At 45.6% G+C, this 18,858-nt stretch overlaps 2 protein-coding genes across 6 annotated transcripts; one reads left to right on the top strand and one right to left on the bottom strand.

Moving 5' to 3' along the window:
• Positions 1 to 7,616, top strand: styk1b (serine/threonine/tyrosine kinase 1b). 2 transcript variants are annotated; one of them, XM_027003131.3, is made up of 10 exons: positions 12 to 523; positions 3,380 to 3,447; positions 3,975 to 4,148; positions 4,739 to 5,068; positions 5,230 to 5,411; positions 5,512 to 5,589; positions 5,694 to 5,902; positions 5,999 to 6,039; positions 6,143 to 6,239; positions 6,815 to 7,616. In XM_027003131.3, the coding sequence occupies exons 2-10, from the start codon at positions 3,381 to 3,383 to the stop codon at positions 7,008 to 7,010; spliced, it is 1,374 nt and encodes a 457-aa protein (XP_026858932.2). In that variant the 5' UTR covers positions 12 to 523; position 3,380; the 3' UTR covers positions 7,011 to 7,616. The 2 variants fall into 2 exon arrangements, with proteins under 2 accessions (XP_081552407.1, XP_026858932.2); XM_081696281.1 differs by lacking the exon at positions 5,512 to 5,589 and having other exon boundaries at positions 1 to 523.
• Positions 7,617 to 8,065: 449 nt separating this feature from the next.
• On the bottom strand, positions 8,066 to 18,443 carry phc1 (polyhomeotic homolog 1). 4 transcript variants are annotated; one of them, XM_081696676.1, is made up of 16 exons: positions 18,269 to 18,443; positions 17,819 to 17,920; positions 17,607 to 17,727; positions 16,682 to 16,792; positions 16,399 to 16,476; positions 16,126 to 16,269; positions 15,563 to 15,739; positions 15,333 to 15,414; positions 13,784 to 14,697; positions 11,730 to 11,871; positions 11,325 to 11,494; positions 10,950 to 11,034; positions 10,695 to 10,782; positions 10,165 to 10,336; positions 9,755 to 9,983; positions 8,066 to 9,380 (listed from the first exon to the last, which is right to left on the bottom strand). In XM_081696676.1, exons 2-16 carry the CDS (start codon positions 17,851 to 17,853, stop codon positions 9,229 to 9,231), a joined length of 2,700 nt encoding a protein of 899 aa, XP_081552802.1. In that variant the 5' UTR covers positions 17,854 to 17,920; positions 18,269 to 18,443; the 3' UTR covers positions 8,066 to 9,228. The 4 variants fall into 4 exon arrangements, with proteins under 4 accessions (XP_081552802.1, XP_026858938.2, XP_026858939.2 ...); XM_027003137.3 differs by lacking the exon at positions 17,819 to 17,920 and having other exon boundaries at positions 17,607 to 17,754; XM_027003138.3 differs by lacking the exon at positions 17,819 to 17,920.
• Between the last annotated feature and the right edge of the window lie 415 nt (positions 18,444 to 18,858).

Below are 18,858 nucleotides of genomic sequence, written 5' to 3'. Positions count from 1 at the left end.
GGTGATGGCTATCCAGGGGAGGGGCCCTATACCTTTAGCCAGCATGCATGATCAAGGATGACTGGATGAAGGGTTGAGAGGATGAAAATGACCTGAAGGAGAGCGAGGGGCCGAGACGTGTAACACTTCTGGGTTTTAAGTCTGGAGTGAGGGGTGAAACTTGAGGGCATGTGTGCCGTCACACAGCTGGAGCTTAATCATTCACCACCTCTTCAGTTCCTGCAGGGGAGGGGATTGGAGAGCATGTTTATAGTCATAAATGCAGTAGTTTATTAATAGTTCACCACTAGGTGACGAAGGTGTGGCTAACTACTGAAGCAGTGACTCGCTCAGTGAGAGGGAGGGTTGTAGAGATCGAGGGTATGTGAGGGCTGTAGTGTGGGATGCCTGTTTAGAGGGGGGACATGGATGTGCTGAAGGAGGTGAAGTATCTCTGTGTTAAGGGGGAACTGGGCAGTAGAGAAATTTAAGTTACTTACTGAAACAACCCACAAAAGGATTCTGCATCTCGGAGCACACGCAGGTAAGATGAGACATCTTCACTTGGACATACAACCAAGGGGGGGTTGGTTAGTAGTGTAACGGTGTTTGGTCTAAGGAGCTTTGAAAGAAATATCAGGGTTTGGAAAAAAGTCTTCCAGTTTCTATTTGCTAAGGGACCACAGTAGAGCTGAGAGTCACTGTGTGAAATCAGGGTTGGTTGTTGTTTGCTATGTAATAATAGACCAGTATGTGCAACGTGTCACTGTGGTTCTTTGGTAATACAAAAATGCAGACAGACTTGTTCAGCCTATGTAGCACAAACATGGGTAATACAGTTCTGTGTGTGTGAGAGCAGGATATGACTCTCCTATTTTGTCCTTCCTCTTTATACAGAAAGGGTTTGTAGTTATAGTGTGAAATATCAAGTCAATATCATTAAAGGATGAGGCATGGCTTACACAAGCAGTGCAGGTTTACAGCTGTACTGTAATGTGAGGCCATCAGACTGGGTGTGGCCATTGTTATGAACCTACACAAGCTCAATCACGTTGCCTGGACAGTCACAAGGGGTTTTCCTCATATACATGTGCAGAGGTGAGAAAATCACAGTTCAGTCACAGTGAACGTTCATATTTCACTGTCCTCAAGGAACATTTGATGCACTAGTGTCAGAGCTGTGGAAGAATTTAAGTCTTGTCTGGTCTGTTATGCCCCTTCCAAGCATAGATCCCTTTGTACTGATTTAATGAAAGTGGTTGAGTTTCCCCTCAGGCGGAGTACTGTCAATGCACCTCCTTCCTTTGCAAACATATCACGCTGAACTTTGTGTGAGAGCTCTCAACCAGAGACTGTCACTTGCTCTCCCTCTCTGGCCTTCGCTGTATTGCTGTCTCATCTTCTATGAACTGATCCATGAAGTTAAGAGAGGAAAAAAAAAAAAACACTTTTGTTTGGCTGTGATTTTGGTTTGCTTGACCAACCATCATCCACTTCAGCTTGTTTATCTGTTGATCTAGAAACACATCACACTAAAGAGCCAGTGGGAGGGCAGTAATGAAACCTGTGTGAAGTAAAACAGCGCTACAATGTTTCTGTACTTCAGCGTTATTTAATACAACACTACCCAGATCTGTAGTCAGTAATATGCAGGACACAGCAATCCATATTTATTCTACAGGTATGAAATCTTTTTTTTGTAAAAACTGGAAAATTGGTACTGTACAAATTTTTTTTTTTTTTTTGTTAGGTTCATCCTTGACTGGTGTGTGTCTCTCCCAGTTTTAGCTTGCCAGTAGGCACTGAAATGCTTTTAACTGTGCATTACTTACTATACATTGGGAAGGGCAGACCTCAATCACAACACACTCATGAGAGCATGTTTTCTCACACACAGGCACACTGATTCCCATTTAGAGCATGTAGTGCAGTTGATTTAACAGCTGATATTGATAACATTATCTCACAACAAAAGGTGACTTGGGCCATGTCAGCAATAAAGACACTCCACCCTTATAACACCAGACCCTGATGGTCATAAGTACATTGCTCGCAGCAGTTATACAACACACACACCTAATGATGCTGTGAGAACATGGATGTGATTCCTCTCTTCAGCTCTCCAGCACATCAACGTAGCAATGCCAGGGATGTAGCAGTGAGAGAACACCGAGTGCAGTGGTTACACGCAGGCACCCACCGTAGAGGCCAGATGGACACCTGCCACAAGATGCCATAAGACAGACAGACAAACATGCATCAGATAAATCCACAGATGCTCAATGAAGAGTGTAACATGCATGGCTTCATGCATGGTCTTCGTGATGGAGGAACTTCAGTGTTAAGTTTAGGAGTTTCAGGAGTGAAGCTTTGTCATCAATGAACAGCCCATTTTAAAACACAATGAGATGTGTTAACACAACCCAACCTGCACTCACATGCTGCTGATTTGGACTGCTTCTCCAACAGTAAATGAGTGAATGTACTGTGCCGGACTTCTGCGTTGACGACTCCTGTGTTCATCAGAGATGCTGAAGCGCTGAATCTTTTAACAGCATAGTATCTGCACAGTGAGAAGGTCTGTAAACATGATGCATGGCTGCCACACCTGGAGATGTTCCAGCTACACCCTGTCCTGGATTTACAAGTCAGGGACCAACAAAGTGATGAGTCTGAGGATTATGGTACACTCCACACTGCTCTGAGCTCGTGGCTCTGAGATGAAGAACCTCATTGATCGCAAGAGTCGTTTATGTGTGTCTATCAGCTTTATCTTCAAAATTCAGAAAATTATTGTTAAGATCGGTGTGTGCTATCATGGTGAACGCTACTGCAGAAAACACACTGGTGATGTGTTTCAACCCCTGTGTTAGGGTTTAAGGTTAGTCTGTTTAGTGATTTTTGCTGGCCTGTGTAGCCAATTGTGTAGCAGCTGCTGCACTGGGGCAGTGGTAGCTCAGTGGTTATAGTACTTGACTTGTAATTGGAAGGTTGCTGGTTCAAGCCCCACCACTGCCAAGTTGCCACACTCAATTGCTCAAGTTGTACTCAGTCATAACTGAGATGGTTTTTTTTGGAAAAAATGCTTAGGTCTAGGCTTTGACATGTTACTCTAGCCCCTGTGAGAAGATGTGGGTGGAGCTCCTCACATTGGGGGTGGTATAATGTGAATGATTCCTTTAATGATGTGTATAAGCTGTGGGTAGAGCTCCTCACATTGGGGGCAGTATAATGCGAATGATTCCCATCCTGAACGTCTGCACGGTGTGTTTCAGCTCACGCTTTCTGATGTAGGCAGCCAAAAAAAAAAAACCCCAACTCAGTTGTTTTAAACAAAACCCATCCATCCAGTTTATTCCTCTCATCAGTAGCGTGATTAAACATGCTGCTCTCTCTGCAGGATGACGTCCACATCCGGGTCTGCGGCAGGACAGTATTCACAGTGTAAGCCAGGAGACACGCTCTGTGGTGAGTAAAGCACATTACCCATCTCTGAAGAAGACTCTTCAAGAAAAGAAAAGTTAGCTAGGATCTAACGCTTTGTTCTGCAGATGAGAGGAGGCAGAGATGACAATAACTTCCAACAGGGGGGACACAACTCCTTTGTGGTTATCTTTGTGGTTATGTTTACAGAGATGCTAATAAATTAATTTAACTTGGATTTAGGTTTTTTTTTTTTACACTAATGGGAAGGAATAGGTCATTGTGTTTTTCAAAAGGTCAGTGATCCCCAGACATGCCACATTTTTGCTCCATCTCACAACTGAACACAGATTCTGTGTTCAGTCTTGTGTTTAGTGTTCCGTGTTCAGTGTGGCGTGATGCATGTTAAGTGTTCTGTGTTCCTAATGGTGCCATGCTATGAGCTCGGACGGAGCAAAAGCGCCGTCTGTCTGGCTACTCCTGCTGTTGGGGCAGGGAGACCCCGGCACAGGGGATGTATTTGGGTGGAAAGGGTTGTGATTGGTCTTTAACACTGTGTGGCACCCTGGCAGAGATCCGTGTCTACGAGCAGGAAGTGATCGTCGTGCCCTTGCTGCTGCTGGTCACTTTCACTGTCACGCTGGTTCTATTGCTACTCCTCCGCTTCTGTCCGGAGAAAGTGAGGTCACTGCGGCCCAAAAACGCCCATGGCGCCAAGACCAAGAGGGTCCTCCATGGCATAGATGGTAAGAGAGAGTGCACCTCCCCTATAGGGTGTGTAGTCAAACACTGTGTATGTTTGTCTTAGTGTGTGTATATCACAGTGGGCAGTGGTAACTCAGTGGCTAAGGTACTTGATTTGTAATTGGATGGTTGCTGGTTCAAGTTGCCACTGTTGGGCCGCTGAGCGAGGCCCTTAACCCTCAATTACTCAAGTTGTAACTCAGTCATAATTGTAAGTCTGACGCTTTTGGATAAAAACGTCAGCTAAATGCCAGATATGTAAATGTATCAGTATTGGAGGTAATGTGGGTGGTAGAAACTGTGCGTGTGTATCAGTGTGGGAGTCAGACACTGTATGTACATGTATCGGTGTGGGAGTTGAGAGATTGTGTCATGTTCAATGTATTTATCCAATTTCCATTTATCTGAATTATTTAAAAGCCACTACACCTACTTTTAAAAACTATTTCGTTCTGTACAACCCTAAATGGTTTTTGCATGTTCATCTGTGCATCACCACTGATGGCAGGTGTGCTTTAGCTTCTCCTGAGTATTGTATATCAAAGCATATTGTAACAATGAGAAGACTAGCCATGTCCCCATCTGCACACAGCTCCTCTGGGTCTGAATGTGCTGGAAGGAGAGAGTATAGCACTGGACGACACTCCGTCGTACTTCACCTTCAGCACATCCACCAGCGCCCCCCACAGGCCGGGCCAGGCCTCGCACGGTGTGCACAACCTTGCCTTCATCGCTGACGGCGGCTCATTCGGGGGAGGGCCCCTGCTTTCAGACCAGTGGGATGCCCCGCGGCAACGCCTGCCAGAGAAATTCAAGCTGGTGACATCACTGCCATGCTCATACTCGCTCAAGTCCGACCATGTGGTGTCGCTTTACAGAGCTCGCATGGAGAACAGGAACGTTGTTCTACGAGTGCTGAACGGTAAGGGTCCCACCCACCCCCCTCACTTCCTCTACCTCACTTCCTCCCAGTCTGAGAAAGCTCTAGGCGACTATACTGAGGATAGAACTATCACATTAGCTTCACGTCTCATATCCCTTCATTACTCTACTCCTACTCCTCTCTCTCTCTCTCTCTCTCAGACTCAGCCAGTAGCAGCGAGAGCCAGTCTTTCCTGGGATTTGCATCCTTCCTGTCTCAGCTGGGGCCACACCCTTTCCTGCCGGAGCTCATCGGGGTGGTGTCCTTGCGTGCGCCTCTCATCATCGTGGTGGAGGAGATGGAGAACCAGGACCTGCTTGGCTTCCTCTGGAGATGCCGGCAGGTAAGACCCGCTGAAACGAAGTGCAGCAGGTTGACACACGGTGGTCCCGTTCCTCGGGCCTGTTCTGAGTTTCTCCACCCTCTTACGGCTTGCTTGGCAGGCTGTTGCTGGTCCAGACGCTCAAGAGCTGACGGAGAAACGTATCTTCACCATGGCTTCCCAGGTGGCCTCTGCACTGGTGAGAGCAGCTTGGTTCTTCCGTGCGGCACGCACACACGTGGCGCAGGCTTGTGTCTGGTCTGCTGACACCTGCTCCTCTTTCTCTCTCCGTTCTCCAACCAGGAGTACCTCCACTCCAAAGACATCGTCCACAGCAACGTGAAGGCTCGCAGTGTTCTGGTCAGCCGCATGCTCACTGCCAAACTGTGGGGGCTGGGCGGAGTCTACGGCAGAAAAACACAGACGCCCAGTTACCGTGATGATCCTGGAATGAGGAAATGGCAGGCTCCCGAGGTGCTGGCTAACAAGCCAGCCTCGCCCAGGAGCGACGTGTATGTCCCATCTTAGCAGTGATGACAGTAATGAGCAGAACACAGCAGAGCAGCTGATAGGTGGCCAGGCTAATGATTTCTCCTCCTTCTTGCCAGGTGGTCCTTTGGGCTGCTCTTGTACGAGATGGCCACTCTTGGTAAGACAAATGTTACGCTTGTATTCGAGTGCGAGTACATCGTAACACAAGCAGGAGACAATGACACTCAATGTATCTGCATGAATCTTTCTTTCTCGTGCAGGTGAAGTCCCATTTGCTGAGATCCCAGTGAATGAGCTACTTCAGTACCTCCAGAGAGGGAAATCCCTGAAGAAACCCAACAATTGCTCCAACACGCTGTAGATATGATTTTGAATGATTGAAAAAACGTGTGCATGTGTTTGCTAATGCTCTCATACATATATACATACTAAAATACAATGAAAATATTTTTACTGCACATAGGAATTATGAAGGAGATTCAGGTATACATGCAAAGCACACCAGTGCATATATAAAAAAAGGCATTTAGATCACTGCTGCTGTTCTAAAATCTTCCTCATGGCTATCAGTTTCGCTGTCATAATCTTTATGTGCAGTAGATTTGAAAGATCCACTTTATGCATAATTATTAATGCATGATCTCAGACAGCACAGTTCAGAGGCCATACCCACACATCTGTTGTAAATCTGAGTGATGGCATCCATCAATAAAATATTAGAAAATGGAGTTAATGTTTATGCACAATTGCTAAACCTGTATGTACCTTTAATTTGTAAAATGTTAAATGGTGGCTTAACCCTCATACAATTTTAAAATCACAATTATTTATCAGTAGTTCCAAATCAAGCCCATATTTAATTGTTTTTACATTTCTCACCCCGGAAAATCACCTACTTATTTTTTTCTCTCTTTTCCTGCTTATTTTCCCAGTCACTCCATAATTAAAGGCTGCTGTCAGTGGAAGGAACAAGATCGCACCTTACTGGCTGAGATCAGCCGCAAACTCCAATCAGGAGAGAAGGGTGCCAATGACAAGGCCGTTCTCCGGGCACCTGGGCCAATCAAGGTTGAACAGTATCTGCAGCAGGCGGGATATGGAGATTTCAATGACTATACGGTTTTCTGAGCCTAGAACAGGCTAACCAGTTATACCAGCAGATACTGACTTAGGCCTTAATGGTTAAACCCTGGATAACGATTTCTCAGATGGATCTATTTGGGAACTTTGCTTTGTGACCACTGTCCAGAGATGCCCCCTCATTGTGGCCATTACTGTAGGACATGGGCAGAGTGACTGAACTTATGTTATAATATTATCATAACAAGGGTTGGATAGTTACAGGAATTATTGGTGTTACAGAATTGAGAAAAGTAGACTTGAAGAGGTGCATAAAAAATCTATTTTAGTTATGATTCACTGAGAGATAATATATTCTTAAATCACTTTTATATTTTCCTAATTTAAAGGGTCTTTTTATCCTTTGGAAGGGTTTGCTAGTGTTCAGTAGGTCTGAGAAAGTGGGGAATTGTTTGGCTGATACCGTATACCTGATATCTGAGGCCTTTAACACCTGGAATTGGGTGTTCCTCTGCCATCATTCACTCAAGTACCATAACTGTGAAGTTTTTTCTTTGACGAGAATAATGAAAATATTCAAAAACAAACTTTTGTTCCACGCTTTCCTGTTACTTGGTTTCCATGGTAATGCTAATAAAAGACCAATTCCCTTCAGCCTGACCAATAAACACAGCACCTACGTAGAACAACTTGTAGTAAAAACACCAGCTTATAGCACCATGACACATCCTTGCCCAAAAAAGAAATGCTCCCTGACTGTGGTGTAAAGATACAACCTGTTTCATGTAAATACCAAAGACCAACAGAACAAAAACATACTCATGGCTTGATGTTATCTAAAGCCTTTTTGAAATAGCCTGTGCTCATGCACTAAAATCATAACAAACAGTATGTTCACTGAGCTAATTTAAGTGGTTGATCGCACTGGGCGTAATTAACATGATTTACATCTACAACACAAAACACTTTCTAGAGCTGGAAATGTTCCTGCCATTTCCTGTAATCTCAGACATCTTAGATTCCGTTACCGATGGTTTTCACTGCACGAACACACATCTGACATCAACAGCAACAAAATGAATGCAGTCAGACAGCAGACAGCATGACTGGAGCACCTGTTTTATTCATATTTCTGAACACAAAGAAACAGGTCACAGTGGTGGGTGTGGCCACCTCAGAACAGATTCCTCCCTCCTGCATGTTCCTTCACACCCAGGTGCTACAAAGGTCATCACAGGTCTACCTACTGATATCTACCTAATCGAAGTTTAACATTGCCCTACAAAAAAATGAAAATAATATTTTTTTTCTTAATACAAATTTTAAAAAAAAGCTCCTACAATCAGCTACTGTAGAAAAAAAAAAAATCTATGATTGGGTATCTGACACGTGCCTGTATTTTTCTGTATGCACTTAAACAAACAAAAACGAAACAACTACTCGTTAATACTGGCTAGAGAGGCGTGGTCATAAGCTCCACCCACATTGGCTGCACATCCACCCACCTTGTTACTGACTTCATAAACAAGGCTTTAGAAGCACCTGGAAATGGGAAAAACACCTCCAACAGCAACAGGAGTAACAGTCTGGCCATGTTGTACACCTGACTGCAGGCTGTGAGCGGTGAATGGAAACCGCAGTCATTATGGAGACAGACCTCCGCGCCCGTAACACTACACAAAGCACTACAGTACTGAATAAGGCAACGCAGTCATGGTTGATTCTACTGGTTAGCTACACTATACGGGTAATACCATCTTCTGCCCGCCTTGCCACTCACACAGTAATAACTCTGACGTGGTTGACGGACACGCGTGCACGCCTGGTTCCCTGGTTCTCTTCTCTTCTGTCACACGCTGGTACATCAGTGTCTCAGCACACGTGGTAAGCCAAAACACACATTAGCACAGTCAGTGTCCAGAAGGGTCACAAGCAGCCTGCCCTCCTCCCAACATTAAACCTCGGAACTACGACCAGAGGGCCATGTGGTACAAGACTAAAACCAGACACAGGAAGTCTTTGTAGTCCATTGCTGTGTTGAGTCCCTGAAGGCAATTGTGTCATCTTCCTGGTCCCTCCCCTCTCCCTCCTGACTCCCTGACCCAAAGGACTGATGTTTTCTTCTCGCTCAATCATGTCTGTTATGTTGGTAAAAAAAAAAAGAAAAAGAAAAAAGAAAAAAGAAGAAGAAGAAGATGTCCACGCCTGGACTCACAGCTCCACCCTACTCCACCCCTCCTGGCATGCCCCTCTCTCTCAGTCCCATTCAGTCTCTGAGGTTGTTGATGTAGGCGCAGATCTTGAGGGCAGGACCCAGCTTGATGTTCATGGTGGTCATGAGATGTTCTTCCTTGAGCAACAGCAGTGCCTGTCCATCAATTTCCTGGGAGAGGAACTGACCTGCTAGGTCCTCGCAACCTGACAGGAAGTGATGCCACAGAGGAAAAGGAGGTCAGTCGGGGAAGACCATTAAGCAACAGTAAAACCAGGACACCCACACGGCTGCTGTGTCAGCACGCATACCTCACAGGTCCTATACACACGCATTCAAATACTAAAAATGGAACATGTAATACAAAAAAGAAGATTTAATGTAGGTGTAACATACATTTTTGAAACCTGCAGGTGTGTGAAACACGAGAGAGGACATGACAACTTTGATCTGGTGCAGACCTTCCTTTTTTCTGAACAATAAGACACGTAACACTCAAACACTGACGAGATCATCTCTGACCCAGCATGAGTATCACAGTCGTTAAGAGTCAGCAAGCTTTCATGAACAAGAGACTCACCCTGCAGGGATGAAATGAACCGACACACTTCCTCCACACTCCAGTGGGCGGGACTAGCTGGGAGGAAGTGCTCCCCATCCAACAGAAGGGTGCCTGGGGCTGCATCATCCCGCTGTGGGCCACAGTGGGCGGGGCGAGGACATGAGGATGAAGAGCTTGGAGAGAGGGAGTCTTCTTCCTCTTCCTCACAGCTGGAAATGTCTTCTGAACGACTGGACTCAGAGCGACACTGAAACCGCGAGGGCACAAGAGGATGACACAAAAAGAAGAAGAATTAAGTAATCACAATTTAAATTGGGTAACAATTAAGTAATTATATTATTAGTTTATCTTAAATAACAATGACGTAATTAAATGATCTTTTTCTTCCTTGACGAACAAAAACATCAATATAAATGTTTAGGCCTCACCTTTACTGGAAGATGTCTGCCTGCAATTTTAGCACAGGCAATCTCTGAGCTACTCCTGCGAGGACCTCTACGCCTGGCAATCACATCCTGTGCTAGAGTGCCCCCTGGCTGCTGCTCTCCGCCACTGCGGCCCCGGCTCGTACGGAAGTGATGGCTGCAGCTCACGTTGTACCTGAAACAGGAAGTGGTCTCAGACAAAGACCTGCCTACAGCTTGTATTACCATCGAGCCCGATGGCAGCATTTTTAACACTAGTCCCAAACAATGATTGCGGAGGTGCTACATAGTCTAAACAGTACAGCATCTCCTTTACCTCATTAATTCAATATACTGAGCCGCAAACGAAGGTAAAGGAGTTAAACAGGCCCCATGGGAAGGCGGCAGTGTTCAAGGTTATTATACAAGAATACCATTTATAATGTCACGCAGACGCCCTTATCCAGAGTGACTTATTATCAGTATGACAATACGTGTGTTCCTGAATCAGGGTAGCAGATGCTGTAGAAGGTAGAAGTGGCTTGCTGTCCTACCTCTTAGCGCAGGTCTTGGAGCAGAAACGTTTGGAACCACGGAACTGGCTGGCTGGGGCGAAGCTCTCACAGAATTCACACTTCAGCACTGAAGGACACGCACAACAACGTCATTTACAGAACACTAAGACAACCACAGCTGTAGCACACCAGCGCAGCCACAGCACACTTGAACAACTATAACCACATCAGCTACAGCACACTCCCACAGCCACTACAGCAGAACTAGCACAAACCAGCATATGACACACTTACCAGCGGGAGCACTGTTCTCAGACTGCATGGCAAGTGGTACAGCAACAGGAACGCCCTCTGCCCGCTCTTTTACTGGACCAGTCACCTATCAATCAGTCACAGCATTCAAATCAGCAAGTCCAGCCCATTTGTATCTGCCCCTTTATGTTACAATCAATGATCATTTATATTTATTTTCAGGAGAACTCAAACTACGGAAAAAAAACAAAAAACACACAAAAAAACAAAACAAATCCTGCTGAATTTAGTTTCAACTGTAGTGTGTTATACTGCAGTCAATCCTGCAGGTCTGTAGTGTGTGTTATATTACAGTCAGTCCTGCAGGTTTGTAGTGTGCAGGGGTAGGTCTTCAAAAGCAGGGTCAAGCTGACTCACAGGGAAAGGCTCTGCTCCCTCCTGGATAACGAAACCTTCAATAAGGTGAGTCAGCACCTGTGGTTTGACCACAGCCTGTGGTACAGGGGCTCGGTCACCCTGTGCCCCACCCCGGGGCAACGGCATAGGCAGAGAGAGAGTCGGTGGAGTGGAGAATGCAACCTCTGGAGCTGTGAGAGAGAGAGAGAGAGAGAGAGAGAGAGAGAGAGAGAGAGAGAGAGAGAGAGAGAGAGAGAGAGAGAGAGAGAGAGAGACACACACACACACACACACACACACACACACACAAACACACACACACACACACACACACACACACACACACACACACAGCATAGGACAAGAGACACAGGCAAAATATTTATTCTCTGGCTGCCCGTGATAACCGTTCACTGCCATACTTACCAGTGTCCAAAGAAGGTGCTGGTGAGAGGGGAGGGGCGGAGTCTGGTATTGATGGACAGCAATGGGCAGAAGGTTCGGCAGTCATCTCATTGGTCACATCTGATTCAGATTTTCTCTTCAAGGAACCAACCACTGGCTTTGTCTATGGCATGTCGAAAATGACAAGCATTTAAGATACAGCGGGTGAAATAAGTATTGAACACGTCACAAATTTAAGTAAATATATTTCTAAAAGGTGCTATTCACATCAAATTCTCATCAGATCTCGGTAACAACCCATCCAATCCACACATGCAAAGAAATCAAACGATAGATGTCCACAAATTATGTGTAATAATGAGAAATGACACAGGGAAAAAGTATTGAACACGCTTACTGAAATGTATTTAATACTTCGTACAAAAGCCTTTGTTGGTGATGGCAGCTTCAAGACACCTCCTGTATAAAGAAACTAGTCGCATGCATTGCTCAGGTGTTATTTTGGCCCGTTCTTCCACACAAACACTCTTCAAATCCTGAAGGCTCCATGGGCTCCTTCTATGAACTCTGAGCTTTAGTTCCTTCTATAGATGTTCAGTTGGGTTCAGGTCAGGTGATTGGCTGGGCCATTCTAGCAGCTTTATTTTCCTTCTATGATACCATTTGAGAGTTTCCTAGGCTGTGTGTTTGGTATCATTGTCTTGCTGAAATGTGCACCCTCGTTTCATCTTCATCATCCTGGTAGATGGAAGCAGATTTCTATCAAGAATGTCTTGGTACATTTGTCCATTCATCCTTCCTTCAATTATATGAAGCGTGCCAGTGCCGCATGCTGAAATACAGCCCCACACCATGATGTTCCCACCTACAAACTTCACTGTTGGTATGGTGTTTTTGGGGTGATATGGTGTTTTTGGGGTGACTTTTGACCTCCAAACATGGTGCGTATTATGGCATCCAAAGAGTTTTGGTCTCATCTGACCAGACTATATTCTCGCAGTATTTCACAGGCTCGTCTAAATGTTGTTCAGCAAACTTTAAACGCTCTTCGACATGCTTTTTCTTCAGCAATGGAGTCTTGCATGGTGAGCGTGCATACAGGCCATGGAGGTTGAGTGCATTACTTATTGTTTTCTTTGAAACAATTGTACCTGCTGATTCCAGGTCTTTCTGTAGCTCTCCACAGGTGGTCCTTGGCTCTTGGACAACTCTTCTGATAATTCTGTTCACCCCTTTGAAGTCTGAAGTCTTGCAGGGAGCACCTGGTTGTGGCCGGTTTATGGTGAAATGATGTTCTTTCCACTTCCGGATTATGGCCCCAACAGTGCTCACTGAAACCTTCAGTAGTTTAGAAATTCTTCTGTAACCAATGCCATCAGTATGTTTTGCAACAATAATGTTTCAAAGGTGTTGAGAGAGCTCATTGGTTTTACCCATCATGAGATGGTTCTTGTGTGGCACCTTGGTAATGAGACACCTTTTTATAGGCCATCAGTTGAACCAGCTGATATTAATTTGCACTAAGTGGCAGGATTGCTTTCTAATGACTGATAGATTTCAGCTGATGTCATGACTTTCCATGGCTTTTTGCACCTCTCTTTCTTCATGTGTTCAATACTTTTTCCTCTGTGTCATTTCTCATTATTACAAATAACTTAATTTATGGACATCTATGGTTTCGTTTCTTTCCATGTGTGGATTGGATGGGTTGTTACCGACATCTGGTGAGAGTTTCATGTTAATAGCACCTTTAGAAATATATTTACTTAGACAATCGGTGACGTGCTCAATACTCTTTTCACCCGCTGTAGAATATGGAAGCCAAGATAATAGCAATACATTCTACATGACAGATGTTGATTAGAATAAAGGTGGCATGTATATCTAAAATAGACTTTATGTCTCAGATTACATGTCTCTTAGACTGTATATCTCCCCTTAGACGTAGAGAAGACTTTTTTATTCTACTTTCATTTTCATTTTTTTTGTTCTATTAAAAAAGTGTGTCTGAACGCGTTTTCAACACAAACAGTCCCCGACAGATCCCCTCTGAACGCCTACTTTAAGTCACTAACCTGGGCTGGACCAGGCTGCTCCAACATATGCTCTCCAGCAGGGGTAGCTGGAGTGCTGCTTTCCTGCCCCTCCGTGGAGTGGCTGGCTAAGGGAGAGTCATTCTGACTCAGTGCTGTGCTCTGATTGGTCTGCATCTGAGACACAGGCAGGGCACTTTGGGCTGTTTTAAGGCACATCCCTGCACCACCTGTTTCCATGGCCGTCACCATGGAAACTACACCTCCGGCAGAGTTGTTGACAGCTGCACCATCCTGGTGGGAGCAGCAGTTCCGGGCCTGGGCCACAGCTAATGCCTGGGGGTTTCCCAGGGTCCCCTGCCTGGCTCCCACTAGCTGTACTGGGACATGGGGTGGGTGATGTGCCCCGGTGACCTGGCCCCCACTGACTGGGGCTGGGAGGATGGGGGGAGGTTGCCGTGGCGACATCTGTGTGGGCAGCCGGTGGCTCTGGACCGTCTTAGGCTGGATGGGCACAGGCCCCGCCCCATGTGACGCTTTCTCCGCCCCCAGGTGTCCTCCGGACTGCTGCAGTGGCTGCACCACCAGCGTCTGTGCCGCCATGTTGGATTTGGGCGCCACCGACGCCACGGGGTAGCCCTGGGAGGATGTGGGAACGCTTGACGTCGGGACCAGGATGTGTGTCACAGTGGCGGAGGACGTGGCCACGCCTCTCGCCTGGCACAGATTAGATGGAGAGAGAAGGAGCTGAGAGAGGGGGAGAGAGGAGGAGGAGGAGGAAGAGGAGGGTGGTGTGGCGGATGCCGTGGCGCTCCCTGCTGGCTGGTTGGGAGCCTTAACGTTGATGGAGGTGAGTGGCGAGGGGCTGGGGGAGGCGTAGGTGGAGAGTTTGGGGCTCGGCAGAGGCGGTGCTGATGAAGCAAACGGCTGCTGTTGAGGGGGGAGCGCATATGACCCTGGGGGGTGGGTGAGAGAGGGATAGATAGATAGAGGGAGAGAGAGAGAGAGAGAGAGAGAGAGAGAGAGAGAGAGAGAGAGAGAGGGAGGGAGATTCACAAAAGTTCATTTTCCTGTGGAATATGAGAAATGTCCGTGTGGAGCTGCGGTTATGCAAAGAACACCAGTGAAGGTTTCACTCTTCACCTTTCAGTATGAACAGAATACCCAGGGACCCAGGAATGGCTAATGATTGTGTGAGAGATGTCTTTAAGCCACTGTATATGCTGTCTGACAGGTGCTGCATTCACTAGCCAGGTTTCCATCCAAACCTACTAACAATATACAGCAAGAGTCAAGAGTGCTTACTAACCATATACACAGGACACATTTTGGAAGAAGAAAAACACTAGATGGATAATAACCCTGTTTAACACACCGAGGTTCTCCATCCACACTGTCCCCCTCACACTCTCAGATCTTCTCCATGAAATGATTATTATTGCCATGTTATTACAGTCTGAGCAGAGAGTGTTTGTAGGCCTCTTCTGGGGCCCCGTGAGGCAGGAGCTCCTGTAGATGAACCTTTCCTTACCCGGAAAACCATGGATGAACCACTCCTTATCTGTAGAACTGTGGATAAATTTCTCCTTACCTGTGTCCTTCCTGTCGGGGAACTCCGTCTTAACAGCAGCCACACGGGGTGTGGACACACAGCGCATGGCCAGGTTCTGCACCTGAACATGGGTACAGAGGTCAGCTAGAGACAGCAAGATTCCAAAACCAAAGGCAGAAATCCATAGAGGGCACCAGAGAATAACATCACAAAAAGTTCTTCATGTACCCCATGCCAATAATACAGAGTAAAGCACATGGCAGTCTTACCTGGTCATTATCTGATTGGTTAGTTGAAGAGGAGGGAGGGACTTCTTGTTGGTGCTGTTGTGGTTGTTGTTGCTGCTGGGGTTGTTGCTGGGTAACAGTTGCCACAGCAGCTGTTGCTGTGCCACCAGGCATGAAGATGAGCTGAGGGGTGAGAGGAGCCCTCAGAGAGCGGTTAACCTGTGGGTCACAAACCAGGAACCACACTATCATAAACTCGGAGACAGGGACTGTGCCTGTGTGCGCATATGTCCTGAAAAGCATTAGCAGAACAGAGGTTGGCTGGGCTCGTAACCCATGGCCATACGCATTCATGATCACATTAAAAGCCATCATGAATCCACAGTCTAGCAAGACTGCAAGATTCTGGTTTTAAATAATTTAATACCATAACAAGTGTAATAGACACTTTGTAACAAGTTACTAAATATTTATAAAGTAATTAAGGAATGATTGGAACAGGCCATAGAGTATATGCCAATATACTTCCATAAGGTGAAAAGGCCACAGAATATGCTCTACCATGGACAGGCCATGGTGTGTTTACTAGAATAAAAGGAACTCACCCTCAAGTACATCTGCCCTTGCCCGGCTGAGTTCCCGCCCAGCAACACTGATTGGCTAAGAGCTGACGATGTTGCCGATGTGACAGGGCCCATTGGGCGGGGATTTGTCATAGTGCCACCACCAGAGGTGGTGCTTAAATTCACCTTTAAGAGAAAGTGAGACCGTAATGAGTGTTTTGCTTGTCCTTGACATTTGAGGTAGTCTCAGGATCCTGAAGGCTCTGCAGCTCTGAGTGCAGTGGCCTGCAGGGGCTTACAGGCGCCCAGACCTACCGTGCACTGTGTCGCGCTAGTAGCTGCAGAGACGCTGTTGCTAGGGGAACTGGATTGGCGACTGGCAACAAGAGTGGCCTATTAGAAATTAAGGAAAGATAAAGAAGCATTGACTTTTTCTTTGATCTTCTGTCCAAGCTGCACATTATATATAATATACAAATTATAAGTAAAACTAAATCATAATGTAAATCACATCATCCCTGGGAGGTGAGGCAGTGTGTGCGGTGAAGGTATGGTATTGGGCGTGTGCAGGGGAGGGGCGGTGTTGGGCGTGTCTCACCTGTTGCACGGCAGCGAGGTTGTGCAGCTGTGCACTGTTGATCTGCTGCTGCAGCATGAGCTGCTGGAAGTACTGCGCTGCATTGGGCTGTCTCTGTAGAGCCTGAAGGGCCTACACACACACATGCACACACATCACATAACACACACATGCACACAGACATTACACACAGTTCTTTTGACTTGCTTTGATGTAGCACTTTTAACAATAACAAACACCTTGACAGCACTCCTGTAGCACTCCCATAAATTACATCAAACAGCAGTGAAAGAGCAGTGCCTGGAGCTGATCTGTTCCCCGCATCTTTGGTCTTCGTAGGTTAGGGTAAGGGATCGTGTTTGGTCTTCATGGATTAAGGTTATGGCTCATCTTTGGTCTTCGTAGGTTATGGTTAGAGATCATCTTTCAATTTTAAGCTTTTTCATCTTGGCTGCAGTGGCTGACCATTGACATCTGAGCAATGTTCAATGAGCAATGTAATTAATCTGCGAGTGCTGTTCTGATAAACGGGTTATCCATCAATGCCATTTGTAGGTGTTATACATTTTCTCATTACACTGGTGCTCAAGACCTTAATTTCAACTCAAGCTCTGCCTCCTCTGACTTCATTAATAATTACAACTCAAACTCCACCTCCTCTGACTTCATTCTTGGGATAGCCAATGGGGGAGCATTTGCATTGCAGAACTCACCAATCATACAAGAAAATGCCTCCTTGTTTTCTAAGACCATTAGTAAATTCTCACATTATCTTTTGCCATTCTTGAAACAAGAAGAGAGAGATGCTATTTGATGTACCACATAAAAAAAGCATCTTGAAAAGGAGAGTGAATTCAACAGAGAGCTAAGAAATCTGAACTTCAAGGGGAGGAAAGTAATGGAAAAGACAATGCCATGACTGTATGAGATAAACACTCTCACTCACCTGTACAGCTTGTCTTTCATACAAAGACATTTGAGCTATCTGAGGGGGGCGGGAGTTACCCCCTGACGGAGTGCTACCATTGGTGGAGGTCGAGTTGCCCTGCTCCTCTCCTTGCTCCATTCTAGAGGGCACAGGAACGTCAATCAAACTGTGTAACAGAAAACCACAGGCAAAAACAAATAAATAACCAATATTTAATAATCAATATTTACGTCCCAGTACAGGAATGTGTCAGCCACTTTTTCATGAAATTCCATTTCTTTACTCTCTGGATAAAGTTAACTGGTCATCTTAGGCACTCGTAGGGTTAACTGCTGCCTCGACGAACAAACAGGCTTTTAACAAAAACACAAACAACTAACAAATGCAAATCGTTTTCAAAGGAGTACGAAGTCCAGTCTCGGGAGACAGAAGCGCAGCTGTTACCGGTGAACAGCGAGGACTGATACGAATCTGCAACAGGGATGACGATTAACTATATCACAAACGTGGAACAGACCTCCTTACACAACTTGAAGTATCTTAGATACTATATTAATCTGTCTGTCTAGCCGCTGGTGCTGCTGCGCTGTTTTTGGTGGTGTAACTCTGGCCGAGGTTACCAGAGTTACGTTAGCGGGCTAGTCGACTAGCTCCAAAGTACACAGTAGTCAAACATTTACCTCGAAGCGACAGACTATCCTTTAATCCTGAAACGGAATGCAGAAAGTCTTCCCGGGATTTGGATCTGTGCTTGTCGTTTTAATGTAAATGCACGCGGTTGTTTATTTATTTTTTTTTGTTTTACAAGTCTGTTGAAAATCTGGGGGGAAAACGGTGCTTGGAAAGATAAACCCCGCCCCCACCACTGTTTACAATTCTCTTTCCGGCGCCAAATATGACGTCGATAGAATGGGAACGTTCGGGGACACTCCAGTAGATCATAATGCTCATATTGCGCAGCTTCTCTGAGATGCAAAACGTATTTGTCTAAAAACTATTGCTCGTATCTGAATTGTTACACATAAACTTCTAAACTTCACTAAAATTGATCACAAGCAAAATGTATAGTTACCATAATTAAACAACAACAACAACAACAACAACAACAACAACAACAACTATAAATCACAGCTAAAATTATCCAAAATGTAAAACTGTACTACTTAATTTTTTAAAAGGCCTTTTAAAGTGTAAACATAAATGAAAAGGGAGTTTTGATTTCTGCAAATGATGTGATTTTGTGTTTGAACTACAGATACTAGGGGGGGGG

Source organism: Electrophorus electricus, chromosome 14, assembly GCF_041902795.1.
Source record: "Electrophorus electricus isolate QZ-2024a chromosome 14, ASM4190279v1, whole genome shotgun sequence".
Lineage (NCBI taxonomy): Eukaryota > Metazoa > Chordata > Actinopteri > Gymnotiformes > Gymnotidae > Electrophorus > Electrophorus electricus.
This window is presented reverse-complemented; position numbering and strand designations above follow the sequence as displayed.

Excerpts from the sequence above, each read along its gene's own strand:
- styk1b (XM_027003131.3), top strand. The coding sequence starts at position 3,381 with ATGACGTCCACATCCGGGTCTGCGGCAGGACAGTATTCACAGTGTAAG. Across the intron at positions 5,590-5,693 it reads CCCAGGTGGCCTCTGCACTG|GAGTACCTCCACTCCAAAGA; the intron begins GTGAGAGCAGCT and ends TTCTCCAACCAG. Across the intron at positions 6,040-6,142 it reads GTACGAGATGGCCACTCTTG|GTGAAGTCCCATTTGCTGAG; the intron begins GTAAGACAAATG and ends TTTCTCGTGCAG.
- phc1 (XM_081696676.1), bottom strand. The coding sequence starts at position 17,853 with ATGAAAAAGTGGCTGACACATTCCTGTACTGGGAC. Across the intron at positions 16,270-16,398 it reads CTAGCGCGACACAGTGCACG|GTGAATTTAAGCACCACCTC; the intron begins GTAGGTCTGGGC and ends TTTCTCTTAAAG. Across the intron at positions 15,415-15,562 it reads ACCAATCAGATAATGACCAG|GTGCAGAACCTGGCCATGCG; the intron begins GTAAGACTGCCA and ends ACCCATGTTCAG.